Source organism: Oncorhynchus gorbuscha, linkage group LG24, assembly GCF_021184085.1.
Source record: "Oncorhynchus gorbuscha isolate QuinsamMale2020 ecotype Even-year linkage group LG24, OgorEven_v1.0, whole genome shotgun sequence".
NCBI lineage: Eukaryota > Metazoa > Chordata > Actinopteri > Salmoniformes > Salmonidae > Oncorhynchus > Oncorhynchus gorbuscha.
Window position 1 is genome coordinate 10,890,396 of NC_060196.1, and position 18,410 is coordinate 10,908,805.

An 18,410-nucleotide genomic window follows, 5' to 3' on the forward strand; every position below is an offset into this window, starting at 1 on the left:
GTGCTAAAGCAGTGAATAAAGCAAACTTAGGGAGGAGGCTTCTAATGTTAACATTCATGAAACCAAGGATTTTACTGTTACAGAAGTCAACAAATGAGAGCTCATGGGGAATGGGAGTGATGCTGGGGACTGCAGGGCCTGGGTTAACCTCTACATCACCAAATGTAAACAAAGGAGGAGTATAATAAGGGTACGGCTAAAGGGTATGGCTATCGGCGAGGCTCCGAGTCGGCAGTAAAGGGTCCAGGCCAATTGGCAAAAGAGGTATTGTAGCCCAGGAATTGGCTGATGGACCTCTTCGGCTAGCCGGGAGATGGGCCTAGCTCGAGGCTAGCTCAAGGCTAACTGGTGCTTGCTTCTGGACAGAGACGTTAGCCAGGAGTAGCCAATCGGATAGCAGCTAGCTAGCTGCGATGATCTGGTTTAAAGGTTCAGAGCTTGCGGTAGGAATCCGGAGATGTGGTAGGGAAAAAGCAGTCTGATATGCTCTGGGTTGATATTGCGCTGTGCATACTGGCAGGAATTGACCGGGCTGAGGCTGGCTGATGTCCGAGTTAATGGTGATGACCGCTAGTAGCTAGTTAGCTGGCTAGCTTCTGATGGGGGTTCCGGTTCTAAAGTATAAAAAATAGCAGATCTGTATCACATTGGGTGAGGCGGGTTGCAGGAGAGTATGTTCAGTCCATTATTGGAAATTGAGATATTTATTTTTTAATATATACTGAATAGATACGAAGAAAACGATATAGACACGAGACAGGACGGGACGAGACGAGACAAAACAGACGTCCGACTGCTACGCCATCTTGGAATTATAATATATATATATATATACACCACAGCTTTCAACCAATCAGTATTCAGGGATCGAACCCGGTTTCTAATTTTAAATAAATCCCTTTTGTGCATGTGCATAACTATAGATGAATCCAACAGGAGAGTTTGAGTGATGAAAGTTAGACAGAGGAACTCGAAATCCCTGAGCAAGAAACACGGACAAACTTAAAAAAACAAATGTTAGGCTAATTTCTGGCAATTATGCCGTTATGTGCCAGATGTTAAGACTTCATACCGTTATGCATTGCCCATTTGCCAGATTGACTTGTCATTTCAATAGGCATAGGCTACAGACTAAAATCTGGATTTATGATTGTATTTCAATGTTGCCATGGTTCGCCTAGAAAGATGCAGGTAGCCTATAGCCTCTGATAGGCCTACATCTTCAGAATGTCTAAATTAGCCTAGGCAAAACGTAGGCAAGATGTAAACTGAACGATTTAGCAGCCTGCTTAGTTCAAATTAACAGACTAATTTATTTAAAATGAATAGTTTGGCAATTTCGAGGTAAGAAGTGCTTGTGTTTCCCAATAGCCTGCTGGAATAGGCTACTGAGGATGGGGTCATAATTTCAATCACTGAAAAGAATATTAGTAATATGTAGCCTATTCGAAAGGAATATGCTTTTCAGCAAGAGCCAGTGTTCTTTTTTTTTTTTACCTGTAGCCCAATCTGACTGACTGCTACCGTCAGTCTAATGCGTTCTAACAACTGATCGGCAATTGCGATAGAACATTGATGACTTACAATTTAATTAACTAAACATGACCATTAATAATTGCATAATAACACAGGGCTACAACAACAATACACTGAAGTTATAGTCTATTTATTAAATCAGTTTGCCAGCTCCAGGTAGGATACACAAGTGGCACAAAATGATTTGCAATGACTCCAGTGACAGTCATTTCAACATATTTATTGTATCAAATGGCAGCCTACAGTAGCCTACAATGGCATATAAATTAATAGTCTACTTGATGGCCAATAGATGCAAATGTATAATTCTCCACATTTAATGTCAGTTTCATTGAGGACTTTTCCCCATAACAGAAGAACGCAAGGGAGTTCCATCTTCCATTTCTAATTTCCACTGGTGCATAATGACAAAGTTAAATAGCCTACCTACTGGTAAAACGTTGTCACAACGTGCTCCTGCTGCTTTGTCTCCACTCAGTCACATGACTCAGCAAACAGTGGACTAAACTGCATGCTGTAGTGCTCTCTCAACACAGACATACCCCTACAACCCTCAACACCACCCATTTGCTCAGTAACAGGCTGCCTCACTGCCTGATAGTCAGCAGCAGGTCACAATGAAATATTTGTACAAAAATATGACGTGGTACAATTTAGATCTTGCACAAAAATCCGCAACACGCGATCAATAAATTTTCACCCGCGACATCGTTTTAAAAGTAATTTGGCAGGGAAACCACAAACATAGTGTGCATTTGAGATACTAAACTACAAAAATCAAATCCTCGTCTGATAAAGAAGAAACACTTGTCAGAATAGAAATTACAAGATTGTTATAATACTGTAATTGCATCAAATGGTTGTTTTGTGCAACAGAATAAGGGGTGGTTAGAACACTCATCTATGTGTGTTCTACTGAGGATGGGCTTCTGGGAGATTTCACACTGGTAGAAGATTTACAATGTCTTTGGGTGATAATCCTAAAGAGACCGCATTCCATAGCATGAGTTAATGTTTCTGTTCTTTAGGGTACCAGGGAGAGATGACTCAGGGCCAGACCCTGGTTTCTACACAATGAGGACAGTATTTACAGCAGATAATGTTTGCTGTGAATTATTAGTAACCTTGTGACACATTCCACACATCTGTTGTTTGTCATGAATATCCAGAAGGATGGACTTTCCTATTAAATGCTTCTTACGGCTGAAATCCCGTTAACAGGATCGATTTGACAACAGCCATTGAAAGTGCAGGGCGCCAAATTCAAACAACAGAAATCTCATAATTAAAATTCCTCAAACATATATATATAGTATTATACACCATTTTCAAGGTAAACTTGTTGTCCGATTTCAAAAAGGCTTTACGACGAAAGCACACCATCTGATTATGTTAGGTTAGCGCCTAGTCACTTAAAAACACAGCCATTTTCCAGCCAAAGAGAGGAGTCACAAAAAGCAGAAATATAAATAAAATTAATCACTAACCTTTGATGATCTTCATCAGATGGCACTCATAGGACTTCATGTTACACAATACATGTATGTTTTGTTTGATAAAGTTCATATTTATATCCAAAAATCTGAGTTTACATTGTGTTCAGTAATGTTTTGCCTCCAAAACATCCGGTGATTTTGCAGAGAGCGACATCAATTTACAGGAATACTCATCATAAATGTTGATAAAAGATACAAGTGTTATGCATAGAATTAAAGATATAATTCTCCTTAATGCAACCGCTGTGTCAGATTTCAAAAAATGTTTATGGCAAAAGCACACCATGCGATAATCTGAGTACAGCGCTCAGCCACCATACAGACACCCGCCATGTTGTGGAGTCAACAAATCAGAAATAGCATTCTAAATATTCACTTACCTTTGATGATCTTCATCGGAATGCACTCCCAGGAATCCCAGTTCCACAATAAATGTTTGTTTTGTTTGATAAAGTCCATCATTTATTTCCAAATACCTCCTTTTCGTTTGCGTGTTTAGTCCAGTAATCCAAATGCACAACGCGCGAGCACTAAGTCCAGACGAAAAGTCAAAGAAGTTATATTTCAGTTCTCAGAAACATGTCATACGATGTATAGAATCAATCTTTAGGATGTTTTTATTATAAATCTTCAATAATGTTTCAACTGGACAATTCCTTTGTCTTTAGAAATTAAAAGGAACAGACCTCGCTCTCAAGGCCGCACGCCTGACTTAGCTCATGGCATTCTGCCAGACCCCTTAGTCAAACAGCTCTTATTCTCTCTGTTGACATCTAGTGGAAGCCTTAGGAAGTGCAATTGGACCAAATTTACACTATCTTGGATAGGCAAAGACTTGAAAACCTACAAACCTCAGATTTCCCACTTCCTGGTTGGATTTTTTCTCAGGATTTTTCCTGCCATATGTGTTCTGTTATACTCACAGACTGTCACGAATCCCGCTTCCTGAGTCTGTGTTTGCCTGTGTTTCTGTCCTGGAGTGTGTTTCCGGTGTCCTGGAACGCACCCTGTCTGGTTGCCGGGCGAATTAGCTTGTTGGGAGATCGATGTTCACCCGCACCTGTATCCCATCAGTAATCTGCACACCTGTCCTGATCATCACCTCTCCCCTTCAAAAGCTCTGACCTGACATCCATTCCCTGCCGGATCGTTAGCCATGAACATTACTCACCCAGATCATTTACCCCATTCCCGCCTGGTCGTCGGAGGATTCCGTTACCCCATTGGATCCACCTATTTACTCCCATCAACTCACCACTGCTGCCCGCTACGCCACCTGGATATATCTACCCATTCACATTCACTTGTAAATAAATACTCACCTTCTTCCTACTCTCCTTGTCCTGGTCTGCTTCTGGGTCCAATTCTGGTAAACCCTGACAGAACGATCCGGCCAGTGATGAACCCAGCGGACCTGGACTCCGTTTGCCATACAATTACCCAGCAGGAGAAGATGTTGGGACAACACAACACGACGCTACACGAGATAGCGGGTTCAATCCGGAACTTATCGGATAGATTAACGAGTATCCAGGATCAGCTCAGGTTGCCGGCGGATCATCCACCACCTGTTTCACCCATGTCACCTGCCGATTCGGGAGCGGGTTCCTTCCGTGAGCCCAAGGTGCCGACACCGGAGAAGTACGATTGAGATCTGGGAGGATGCCGTTCATTTCTTTTACAGTGTGGGTTAGGTTTTGATCTGCAGCCCTACTCTTACGCCACAGATAAGGCTAGGATAGCTTTTGTTATTGAGCTGCTGCGTGGTAGAGCTCTGGAATGGGCTTCAGCTGTTTGGGAACGACGGGACACATGCATGACTTCATACCATGGTTTCACGGCAGAGATGAGAAAGCTTTTTGACCATCCAGTCCGAGGTAAGGACGCAGCTAAACGTTTGTTCTCTCTTCGCCAAGGAGCTCGCAGTGTGGCAGACTTTGTGATAGAATTCAGGACATTGGCTGTGGAGAGTGGTTGGAATGAGGAATCACTACAAGCGTTTTTTTACCAGGGGTTGTCGGAGCAACTCAAGGACGAGCTGATCTCCTATCCAGAGCCTAGTGACCTAGATAGTTTGGTCACCTTAGCTATTCGGGTAGATAATAGAGTCCGAGAGAGAAGGAGGGAGAAGCAGTGGGGTCCATCTAATCAATCTGAGACTCGGTTACCATTCGGGTCAGGAAGTGGACCAGAACGGGTTGATCATTTTCCCTCACACGGGATTAGTGGAGGAGTCCTGCCGCCAGATCCTGAACCTATGCAAGTGGGGCGGCACGGGTTAACTAAGGACGAGCGCCAACGTAGACGTGAGACCAACAGCTGCCTCTACTGTGGTAGCTCGGGACATTACATCTCCGTTTGTCCTCAGCGCCCATTAAACTGCTCGGCTCGTTAAGTTTGGGAGGTTTGTTAGCGAGCCAGTTTCAACCTCTCAAGAGCCCTGTCAGACCTCGTTTTCCTGCTACCCTCATAAATAAGAATCAGAGTTTTGCGATTAACGCTTTCATCGATTCAGGTGCCGATGACAGCTTCATTGATGCCGACTTAGTGGAACAGCTGGGGCTTTCCAAGGAGCAATTACCGGAAGCCATTGAAGCAACCACTCTGAACGGCAGTAGTCTGGCACGGATCACTATGAGGACTGAACCGGTTAAGATGTTGTTGTCGGGGAATCATTCAGAGGTTATTTCTTTTTTCATTTTGCCTTCCCCCCATGTTCCTCTGGTTCTTGGATACACCTGGCTAAGAGAACACAATCCTTCGTTCGATTGGGTGACTGGTAAGGTAACTAGTTGGAGCATTGAGTGCCATGCTAACTGCCTCAGGACTGCCTGTTCTCATGCTGTCCCCAGTCGGGTCAGTGAGTCTGCTCCTCCTGATTTGTCCCTGGTTCCTGAAACATATCACGAGTTGGGTGAGGTGTTCAGTAAGCAGAAAGCTCAGTCACTTCCTCCCCACCGACCTTATGATTGTACAATTAAGCTGTTCCCTGGAGCTGCCTTTCCCAAGGGACGGTTATACAGTATTTCTCGACCTGAGCGGGAAGCCCTGGAGACCTACATAAAGGAGTCTCTTGCTGCAGGTCTCATTCGTCCCTCGTCATCACCCCTGGGAGCTGGATTTTTTTTGTGAGTAAGAAGGATGGCTCTCTTCGACCGTGTATTGATTATCGGGGGTTGAATGATATTACGGTCAAGAACAAGTACCCCTTGCCCTTGATGAGCTCCGCTTTCGATTCTTTACAGGGTGCTACTGTGTTTACGAAGCTTGATCTACGCAATGCGTATCATCTGGTTCGGATCAAAGAGGGGGACGAGTGGTTGACTGGATTCAATACACCTATGGGACATTTCGAGTACCAGGTGATGCAGTTTGGACTTTCCAACGCTCCAGCAGTGTTCCAAAGTTTGGTGAATGACGTGCTGAGGGATATGATCGGTCTGTTTGTGTTCGTTTACCTGGATGACATCCTGATTTTCTCCAAGGAGCTTTCCAGCCACATCCAGCATGTTAAGCAGGTCCTGCAGCGGTTATTGGAGAACCGTCTGTTTGTGAAGGCAGAGAAGTGTGATTTTCACGCCCACACTACATCCTTCCTCGGGTACATCATCTCCAGGGATGAGATCAAGATGGACCAAGAGAAGGTTCGGGCGGTTCGTGATTGGGCCCCTTCCCGGTACGAGATTGCAGCTCCAGAGATTCCTGGGATTTGCGAATTTCTATCGGAGGTTTATCCGTGATTACAGCCGGGTAGCCGCCCCTTTAACTGCTCTGACGTCTTGCACCAGAATTTTCTGTTGGACTCCTGAGGCAGACCGAGCATTTCTGAACTTGAAGAGCCGATTCACCAACGCGCCGATTCTCTCTCAACCTGACACTTCCCGTCAGTTTGTTGTTGAGGTGGATGCGTCTGATGTGGGGGTGGGCGCCATCCTGTCCCAGCGTAGCTCCACTGACAGTAAACTCCATCCCTGCGCCTTCTACTCTTGTCGTCTTTCACCAACTGAGAGAAACTACGATGTGGGTAATCGGGAGCTTCTCGCTGTGAAGCTTGCCTTGGAGGAGTGGCGTCACTGGTTGGAGGGAGCGGAGCAACCGTTTGTGGTCTGGACTGACCACAAGAATCTGGCTTACGTGCAATCAGCTAAACGTCTCAACTCCCGTCAGGCCAGGTGGGCTTTGTTTTTTGGACGCTTCAATTTTTCCCTGACGTTCCGACCTGGGTCGAAGAACAGCAAAGCGGACGCCTTGTCCCGGATGTTCTCCAAGACGGATGAGAGTGGGGCCAAGACTGAGACGATTCTTCCCCAGAACCTTGTCGTGGGAGCCGTTACATGGAGGATTGAGGAGGATGTGATGGCGGCCCTTCGGACGCAGCCAGGCCCCGGTAACGGTCCACCCGGTCGGTTGTTCGTGCCTGAGTCGGTCCGTTCTGCTGTTCTTCAGTGGTCCCACGCCAACAAGATAGCTTGTCACCCTGGCGTTGCTTGAACTATGGCGCTACTGCGCAGACGATTTTGGTGGCCTGCCATGGGAGAAGATACCCGGGGGTTTGTTGCCGCATGTCCTGTTTGTGCTCAGAACAAAAGTACCAATCGGCCCAGCACTGGGCTTCTTCACCCCCTACCTATTCCTCGGCGACCTTGGTCGCATCTGGCCCTGGATTTTGTCACGGGATTGCCCCCTTCTGTTGGGAACATGGTCATTCTGACCATTGTGGACAGATTCAGCAAGTTTGCTCATTTTGTCCCTCTCTCCAAGCTTCCATCTGCCACGGAGACGTTCGAGATCCTGGTTAGGGAGGTTTTCAGGGTCCACGGATTGCCCAGTGACATTGTTTCTGACCGTGGTCCTCAGTTTACCTCTGCTGTCTAGAGATCCTTCTGTTTGGCTATTGGAGCTACAGTCAGTCTCACTTCTGGATTTCACCCACAATCTAATGGTCAGGCGGAGAGAGCCAACCCGGTGGCGTTCGTCGGAGGGGGGGTACTGTCACGAATCCCGCTTCCTGAGTCTGTGTTTGCCTGTGTTTCTGTCCTGGAGTGTGTTTCCGGTGTCCTGGAACGCACCCTGTCTGGTTGCCGGGCGAATTAGCTTGTTGGGAGATCGATGTTCACCCGCACCTGTATCCCATCAGTAATCTGCACACCTGTCCTGATCATCACCTCTCCCCTTCAAAAGCTCTGACCTGACATCCATTCCCTGCCGGATCGTTAGCCATGAACATTACTCACCCGGATCATTTACCCCATTCCAGCCTGGTCGTCGGAGGATTCCGCTACCTCATTGGATCCACCTATTTACTCCCATCAACTCACCACCGCTGCCCACTACGCCACCTGGATATATCTACCCATTCACATTCACTTGTAAATAAATACTCACCTTCTTCCTACTCTCCTTGTCCTGGTCTGCTTCTGGGTCCAATTCTGGTAAACCCTGACACAGACATCATTCACCTCAGAGTGTTTTCTATCCAAATCTACTAATAATATGCATATCTTAGCTTCTGGGCCTGAGTAGCAGGCAGTTTACTCTGGGCAAGCTTTTCATCCGAACGTGAAAATAGCGCCCCCAGCCATAAGAAGTTAAATAATAAAGTTTACTTTTTTTGAAGAAATGTAAAAGTATCTCCTTTGGATTACAATAATTACACAACACACTTTAAGAACTTTATTGCTCAAGGTTTTCAACACGACTCGTACCAGTGTGATTTATCCAGTGTTTCCTGTATTCCTGTCCCTGAATTATCTCTGGAACATTTCTCCTCTATTTTTATTCTCCTTGCTGATGGCTGATAACACGCCACTTTTGAACAACACAGAGTTAAAGACAAATCATATCATTGATATACCCCAGAGCTTTCGGAGTTTATTCAACTGAGAAACCTGGGGCCTCATTTATAAAAATGTTCTTAGATTTATACTTGAACTTAGTCGTAAGATAATTTCCGACAGTGTGCTTACGTTCAGTTCATAAAAGATAATGATCATAAAACCCCTTGCTTACACAAGTCCTAAGAAGCCCATTTGTAACTTATGCACCTGTGATCTATAATTTTCAAATTAACTTAAAATTGACGGCACCTGAACGTGCCTTACAATCAGCGATTCCACTTATAGAATGCTAGAACAAATGAGGGTTTAGTCAGGAATTGCCATGGACCAAAAGAGAAAAGCAAACTTTTTGGAAGATGAGATCACGGCAATGGTGGAGAAGATTGAAGACAGGCAAACACGTATTATTTGGTGGACTAAATAGTGGGTTGACTAGCAAAGCCAAACAAGAAATGGTCTGACCTTAAACTGCAAAGGTAAGAAAATTGCCATGCATAACCAGCAGGAAAATCCCTTACGCCAAGTCTAGACTTTGCGTAGAGATAAGATAATTTCTTTAAAAAAGTAAGGTTTTATAAATAACTACTTACACATGGTTTTCAGCATAAGTCACACTTAAGATCAAAATTGATCATATGTCCGTTTTATAAATGAGGCCGCAGGCCTGGTTCAATGAAGCAAAACTGACTCTGCAGCTGATTGGCAATCTTTCAGACAACTTAAAAACATATGTGCTATCTTGATTACGAAAGCTAAATCACACTACTTTATAAGCTCTATCTCTGACTATAGAGGTAATCCTTCTAAATTTTGGAAAACAGTTAATTAAACAAAGCATGCAAATTCCTCTCCTTTTCTGCCTGTTTTTTAAAGTATGTTTTGTCAGACTCTGACATCATTATTGAAAAACTTGTGATACCTGATGCTTTTAATCATAATTATTTGAGAGAAATGGTGGTTTAAATAACTATGGTCAGTTTGTTGCTCTTCCCTCTTCACTACTGGTGAATCTGTGTATTAATTACTACCCATCAGTGGCAATTTTAGCATGTAAATCTTGGCGGGGCAAAACAATAACTATATGTTTTAGATGTGTAACAGGGTTGGTTATGTTTCCACTTGCCTCTAAAGAAATGTGTATTTAATGTTCAAGCATTCTTATTGGTTGGTTCAATTCTTATGACAATAAGGCGTGTTGTTATTGGCTCCGCTTGCAGATAGGGGGAGATCGCGAACATTATATTGGAGGTTATATTGTCATCAAGGCTTTATATAGGAAGGGAGAGGAGAGCGTGTTTGAAAAGTTTTATAGCCCATGTCCCTTCACAGGGGCGGGCCACTGATTGAACAGAGCCCTACCTTATGAAAACCCAAATCTCACATTTTAGAAGCTAAAATCATATTTCATCCCATCACGAATACTTTCATATTCAAACATTTAAATTGAACAACAATTTCATGTGAATCCGATAACTCTGTGTAGACTTTCCACTGTAGAGTTTGTCATCTTATCATTGATGAGAATGTCTCAGATGACGACCGAACTGACATCATATTCATTAAGTACCACCACATATGTTCAATTGGTCGGATTACCAGAATATAGTTCATTTCCCCCCACCTTCTGATGTTCCCAGAATCTCTATGTTGACCAAGGGTATTGAAAATGTAACATCAGTAGGGTAGAGAGAGGAAAAAGGGGGGAAGAGGTATTTATGACTGTCATAAACCTACCCCCAGGCCAACTTCATGACACTAGAATGCGCCGATGTAATGCTCACATATGCTCACTGCTAACACAGTTGTTTTCATGCTACAGATTTTACCATCGACAGCCATCAACATCATTAAGCCCTACACAACTAACACGCTGTTTCCTATTTAACTACAGGTATTTACACATGTTATATTTTGTATTGTATTTTTTCATTTTGTTTATGCCCAGTATGAAAATGTGATGCAAGGGATTTTACCATCGACAGTCATCAGCATCATTAAGCCCTGCACAACTAACTTGCTGTTTCCTATTTAATTACAGATAATAAATAATGCTCAACTGGGACAACTGGCTGAACAAAAGAACGCAAGGAGAGTACAATTGATTTCTGTTACAGATGCATGCCAGCAAATCCACAACACATTATTGCACTATAACGGTGACAAACGGTGCCCACACACTTTTAGGGCCTACATAAAGCTGTCCCAACAGCAGAGTCCCAACAGCAGAGTCCCAACAGCAGAGTCCCAACAGCAGTCCCAACACCTTACCAATGCTACACCTGGCTTTCAGCTGAGTCGCATCTGGCCTTTTAATAAAACATAGCTGATATGGCTGACTTGCTTAACCAAATGTGGTTTCTATTGACAATTGAGATGTACAAACTATGGAATAGGGGGACGACGAGAAGATAATAGGCAAGCCGTAACTTCGATTAAGACATTAATGAACGAGCAACAACGGATGTAGTCAATATAACTATTTGTTCAGCACTTCTGAAATGTAGAGCGACATAATTCAGAACATGGGCAGTTCTTACTGTATTCTCCCTGTACACAAAGTCAGAACCGTAGGATAAATAAAGGGGGCATATAAGCAGACAATGAAACCTCTTACACTATTAATTGAAAACATTTATCTAAAACAGGCTATAGGCTACATGTGCAACCCCAAGTCTGAACAGTAGGCGAAATTAGGGGGGTGGGGGGCAAATTATTATGGTGAGGCACATGGGCCACTAACAGCTTACTACACAACACGCACTTACTATTACTTCTTAGCTACAGTATACATATCTCCCTGGCATATTACACAATTTATGCAGCAGCATGTAAGACATGTTTGGACTCATCTTGATGTGCTGTGCTTACTTGAACAGGAAAGTGGCGCGGCGGTCCTTTGTGGGCAAATTTTGTCATCAAACTTTGTCATCAGTCTGGCATTCTCTGGATTTATGGTGCTTTCAGGACAACTGGGAACTTAGAAAAAAACAAGGTTTGATCGTGATGTCAGTGATCTTCAGGTTGGAGCTCTAGAAAGATGCCAGAGTTCTCGAGTTGCAATTCCAAGTTGGATGACCATTCAAAATGTATTTTCTCCAGTCAGAGCTCGTTTTCTTGAACTCACTGAAGTCTGAGATTTCCGAGTTTCCAGTTGTTTTGAGTGCAGCAGAAGTCACGCTGGATTGACGACATGGCCAGTGCTGAATGTTTATTATTTTAAGCTTGGAAAAGAGACCCTTAAACCCAAACTTGGGACCCCACAACCACTCCACTGAATAGCAGGATTGCAGTTAGCTACTGACTCATTCCAAACCACTCATTGTTGAATGTGATTTCCAACTTGTTGAGTAATGTTTATGTCCAATGGCCGATGAGCATCGATATGTTTTATCTGTAATTTCTCTTCATATGATAAGGATTAAAAAGGATTTTCCAGTAGATTGATGTACAAAAAATCCACTTCTTTGCCCCCCTGATTGCAAAATAATTAACCATATCTTTAACCTGACTACTATATCTGGTACTATTCCCAAAGTTTGGAAGGCAGCTCTTGTACTCCCTGTTCATTAATGTGGTGACCCTTATGACCTAGATAACTATTGCCCTATCTCTAAACTTTCTTGTCTAGCAAAAACATTAGAAGCTAAGATCTTTCTTATCTATGAATGTTCATCAGTCCGGCTTTAGACCAGGTCATAGCATCTCTGCATCCCTTGTTATAAATGATGTCGTTAACTGTATGAATAAAAGGCAACATTGTGCTGCCGTCTTTATAGAGTTGTCAAAGGCCTTCGATACTGTTGATCACTCACTACTAATTCAGAGGCTTTCCTCAATTGGCCTAGAACAGGCTGCATAAAGCTCGTTTAAAAAACTACTTAACGGATGGAACTCAAAGTGATGGTGATGGTGTTAAATAACGTTTTCTGGACAAAACGAAAGGTGTCCCGCAGGGGTCGTTCTAGGTTCAGTACTTTTACTGTAGACAGTGCCTTTAGAAAGTATTCAGACCCCTTGAATTTTCCACATTGTGTTACGTTACAGCCTTATTCTAAAATGTATTAAATATCTTTTTTCATCAGCAATCTACACACAATACCCCAAAATGCAAAGTGAAAACAGGTTTTCAGACATTTTTGCAAATGTAGAAAAACAGAAATACCTTATTTACACAAGTATTCAGACCCTTTGCTATGAGACTCGAAATTGAGCTCAGGTGCATCCTGTTTACATTGATCATCCTTGAGATGTCTCTACAACTTGATTGGAGTCCACCTGTGGTCAATTGAATTGGTTGGACATGATTTGGAAAGGCACACACCTGTCCATATAAGATCCCACATTTGACAGTGCATGTCAGAGCAAAAACCAAGGCACATGACAGCCCAATTGGAGTTTACCAAAAGGCACCTAAAGATTCTCAGATCATGAGAAGCAAGATTCTCTGGTCTGATGGCATTCAGGCCTAAGAGTTCCAAGTGTTACGTCTGGCGGAAACCTGGTACCATCCATTAGGCTAAAGCATGGTGGTGGCAACATCATGCTCTGGGGATGTTTTTCAGGGGGAGGGATAAGGAGACTAGTCAGGATTGAGGCAAAGATGAACGGAGCAAAGTACAGAGAGATCCTTGATGAAAACCTGCTCCTTAGCACTCAGGACCTCAGATTGGGGCAAAGGTTCACCTTCCAACAGGACAATGACCCTAAGCACAGAGCCAAGAAAACGGAGTGGCTTCATGACATGTCTCTGAATGTCCTTGAGTGTCCCAGCCAGAGCCCGGTCTCTGGAGAGACCTGAAAATAGCTCTGCAGCAACACTCCCCATCCAACCTTACAGAGCTTGAGAGGATCTGCAGAGAGGAATGGGAGAAACTCCCCAAATACAGGTATGCCGAGAAGATACCTAAGAAGACTTGAGGGTGTAATTGCTGCCGACAGTGCTTCAAAAAAGTAGTGAGTAAAAGGTCTCTGAATACTTGTAAATGTGATATTTCCATTTAAAAAATGTAATACATTTGCAAACATTTTGCTTTGTCATTCTGGGGTAGTGTAGATTGTTAATCCATTTTAGAATAATGCTGAAACGTAACAAAATGTGGAAAAAGTCAAGGGATCTGTATACTTTCGAATGCACTATTAACTATATTTGGTTGTCTGTAAAATAACTTTACCTGCACCTGTATATGGACGATACTGTTGTGTATTCTATTGCCCCCCCCCTGTAGACCAGGCACTATCTGAACTACAAGCTGCTTTCATTATAGAAAACCTTTGACCATAAATTAGTATTGAAATATTTGGCTTTATAGCTATGTGGTGACCTCACATGCCCCGCTTACCTTCAAAACAGTGGAGGCTGCTGAGGTGAGGACGGCTCACAATAATGGCTGGACTGAATGATTGGAATGGAATAAAACACATGGAAACCATGTGTTTGATGTATTTGATACCATTCCAGCAATTCCGCTCCAGACATTACCACAGCCCATGAGTATGTCTTATTTTATTTGTTTGTACTTTTATTTTCTTGTGTAATTTGTTGTGCAATTGTAAGATGCAGGGTTCCCTTGCAAAATAGACGTTCTCCCTGTTAAAATAAATGTAATTTAAAAAAGTACAGTGCACATACTCTTTTCATTTAGCCACACCCTTTGAGTTATGACACCTACCAATAACAGGAGTGATTACTGCGGTAGCAGTAAAAGTAGAAGTTGATTAACTGAAGGGGAAGATTCCCGGTGTTTGTGATGCTCGTCGTTTGGTGCGATGCAGACAGGGTGGTGAGAGTGGGGAAACAGAAGAGTCTGTTCTTTTGAGTTTTGATGTTGAGTATTTTCCCATCAAAGATGTTTGGGTATATAAGTTATCCTGTATGAGCTTTTGTGCCAAATACATTACGTTGTTACAGGTGTCAAGCTTATGGGCATGTGGCAGTAATGTTTAGGAGGGAGGTTCCTAGGTGTGAGAAGTGTGCAGAAGGGCATGAGATAAAGAAATGTGTAGCATTGGGGAAAGTAGTGGTATGTGTTAATTGTAGGGGTGCTCATGGGACTGGGGATCAGAAATGTCCTGTGCGAGAGAGGCAGATTGAGGTGGTTTCCAGGGTTAGTTAGAGTAGTGCATAAGTGTCATATGCTGAGGCAGTGAAGAAAGTAGAGGAAGATGGGTCAAGGAGGATGGATCCCGAGAGGAGTGGTGTGAGTAGTAGATCTGTACCAGTAGAGGGATAGGCCAACAAGTGATATGTTTCAGTAAGATTGGATTTTCGGCATTTACAGCAATGGTTATCAACTGTGCTGCAGGGATGGAATGTAAGTCTCAGAAAATTGAGGTTGTGGTGGCAGCTGCAGAGGTATTTGTGAGACTTGACATCAGAAGAGTTACATGGTGTGTTAAGTGGTGGTGTCCCATCCTAACAGGTTGTTGGCCTGAGGTAGGACTAAATAGATTTAAATATTGGAGTAGAGTGGTGGTCTTTTTTTGTGAGTGTAGTGTTAGATGATAGGGTATTCGTTTATTTCGTTTTCAAACAAAGTATAAGGTAGTTGTACTCCAGTCTAATAGATGGCGGTAATGCAACATATATTGGATGCCAACCGCGTTAAACCTCCTCGAAGAAGAACAACATCCTTTCTCTTCATTGTAAACGGAAGTAAACCATGTCAACGACCAAGAAACATTTCCACTTTAGCGTTTTTAATTTGGTTATTTAGACGTTTTTCAACACAAATGAACTCAGGATATAGACCATTTAACAGCAGAGCACCACATTCTTACCCTATGTAGTCTTTAAGTCGCGTTGTAGACAGGACTTTATTGATAGATGTTATCTAGGTAACGCTAGCTGCTAACAATGGCTAACTGTATGGTTTTTCACACTCAAATAGCCTCCATCATGGAGGTGCTTGCGAATGCAGCCGTTGCAGATATTTGTAAACTCGTAGACGACGACTATGCAGTGTTTCATTTGGTAATTTCTCAAAGCCAGAATGATAACAGGGCATTGCGGAGGAAACTACAGCTACTGGAACTGAAGATGGCACGGGAGCGCGCAGAGAGGACAATGCGAGAGCGCGTCCTCGCCAGTCGTCCCAGTAGTGTCAAGATCCTTGACCGATACAGAGGAATGGCAAGAGGTACAATTTCGCCCCAAAACCCTCTGCACATGTGTTCAGATTTGGGTCTTGGTTAGTTTTTGGATAGTATGAAATAACTTCCCTGATTACTTAGCTAGCTAGCTATGTTGTGCAGACACAATATCGTACAGGTATTCTGACCAGGTGAGCGCTACTTTTGGATGTAGATTGCAGAATGAGAGCAGGTCACACAGTCCTCAGTCAGGGCCCCGAAGAATCATTCATAGGTTGTTGTAACCAGAGCCACACATTTTTGGTTTGTCATACACTTACAATGTTTTGATTATTACTTGAAAAGTCACTAAGATTATATTTGGTTGTGGTCTTTTTTTTTGCAAAATACCTATTTTGGATGCAGCTAGAATGCTAACGCTCATTGACATACAGTGCATTTGGAAAGTATTCAGACCCCTTGATGTTTTCCAAATTTTGTTACTTTACAGCCTTAATCTAAAATGTATTACATCATTTTTCACTCAATCTGCACACAATACTCCATAATGACAAAGCAAAAAGTATTCAGACCCTTTGCCATGAGACTCTAAATTAAGCTCTGGTGCATCCTGTTTCCATTGATCATCCTTGAAATGTTTCGACAACTTGGAGTCCAACAGTGGTAAATTCAATTGATTGGACATGATATGGAAAGGCCCCACAGTTGACAGCAAATGTCAGAGCATAAACCAAGTCATGAGGTTGAAGGAATTGTCTGTAGAGCTCTGAGATATGATTGTTTCGACGCACAGATCTGGTGAAGGGTACCAAAAACTGTCTGCAGCATTGAAGGTCCCCAAGAACACAGTGGCCTTCATCATTCGTAAATGGAAGAAGTTTGAAAACACCAAGACTTCCTAGAGCTGGCTTCTCGGTAAAACTGAGCAATCGTGGGAGAAAGGCCTTGGTCAGGGAGTTGACCAAGAACCCGAAGGTCACTCTGACAGAGCTCTGGAGTTCCTCTGTGGATGTTTGAGAACGTTCCAGAAGGACAACCAACTCTGCAGCACTCCACCAATCAGGCCTTTATGGTAGAGTGGCCAGACGGAAGCCACTCGTCAGTACAAGGCACATGACAGCCCGCTTGGGGTTTGCCAAAAGGCACCTAAAGATTCTCTGGTCTGATGAAACCAAGATTGAACTCCTTGGCCTAAATGCCAAGCACCACATCTGGAGGAAACCTGGCACCATCCCTACAGTGAAGCATGGTGGTGGCAGCGTCATGCTGTGGGGATGTTTTCAGCGGCAAGGACTTAGAGACTAGTCAGGATCGAGGGAAAGATGTACAGAGCAAAGTACAGAGAGCTCCTTGATGAAAACCTGCTCCAGAGTGCTCAGGACCTCAGATTGGGGCAAAGGTTCACCTTCCAACAGGACAACAATCCTAAGCACACAGCCAAGACAATGCAGGAGTGGCTTCAGGACAAGTCTCTAAATGTCTTTGAGTGGCCCAGCCAGAGCGCGATCTCTGGAGAGACCTGAAAATAGCTGTGCAGCGACGCTTCCCATCCAAGCTGACCGAGCTTGAGGGGATCTGCAGAGAAGAATGGGAGAAACTCCCCAAGTACAGGTGTGCCAAGCTTGTTGCGTCATACCCAAGATGACTTCAGCCTGTAATCGCTGCCAAAGGTGCTTCAACAAAGTACCTAGTAAAGGGTCTGAATATTTATGTAAATGAGATGTCATTAAAAAAAATATAAATGATCAAAAAATGTAAAAATCTGTTTTTGCTTTGTCATTGTGGGATATTGTGTGTAGATTGATGAGGGAAAAAACGAATCCATTTTAGAATAATGCTGTAACAATGTGGACAAAGGGGTCTGAATACTCAGAATGCACTGTAAGCTGTAGCAAAGCCGAAAGAGACATCATTTTTAAGTGTAATGCAGTTGATTTGCGATGATGATAAACATTATCTAGCAGGACATTCATGCAAGCCTTAAAATCCAATTATAATCCAAAAGTACAGTAGTGTGAAATGCATTCATAAGCAACATGTACTTTTTTGTTGCTGACGTTCTATGAGAACCTCCCCATCTTCTGCAACCAAATTCTGCACATAGCCCTGGTGAAGCAATGTTTGAAAACACAGAATGGGGTCTATACCATTGAAAAGACAGTAGCTAACCTAAAAGCATATTTTCCCCCAATCACTTTCTCAGGTGAAGGAAATCTCAATGGGGGCCACAAGAGCTTTGTGAAGCCAGCGGGACATAATGCATGGAGTGATGACCAACCAATCACTGTTGATGAGGGGAGTGGAACCTCAACCCAGCATGTTATCGTGATAGAGGTTAGTGTCATAGTGGAACATAAAAAAATGACAGCACATTAAATGTGGCCCGTTTATTTCAGAAAGGCTCCCCTCAGCTATTCACTTGCTTACATCCTTATTTATCTGCCATAGGGAG

At 43.3% G+C, this 18,410-nt stretch overlaps 3 protein-coding genes across 5 annotated transcripts in view; 1 reads left to right on the forward strand and 2 right to left on the reverse strand.

Annotated features, from left to right (window-relative positions):
* The window catches only part of LOC124012438 (zinc finger protein 606-like), a 1,040,669-nt gene that overhangs the window by 335,225 nt on the left and 687,034 nt on the right, over window positions 1-18,410 (reverse strand). The window lies entirely within an intron of this gene.
* LOC124012437 overlaps window positions 1-18,410 on the reverse strand; it is a 971,157-nt gene that overhangs the window by 299,049 nt on the left and 653,698 nt on the right. The window lies entirely within an intron of this gene.
* The window catches only part of LOC124012433 (neurotrophin receptor-interacting factor homolog), a 162,804-nt gene continuing 159,910 nt past the window's right edge, over window positions 15,517-18,410 (forward strand). For all 3 annotated transcript variants that reach the window (XM_046326047.1, XM_046326046.1, XM_046326044.1), the window contains exons 1-2: window positions 15,517-16,005; window positions 18,162-18,292. In XM_046326047.1, coding sequence (XP_046182003.1) covers window positions 15,723-16,005; window positions 18,162-18,292 — 414 coding nt within the window. In that variant the 5' untranslated portion in view covers window positions 15,517-15,722. The remainder of the gene's footprint in view (window positions 16,006-18,161; window positions 18,293-18,410) is intronic.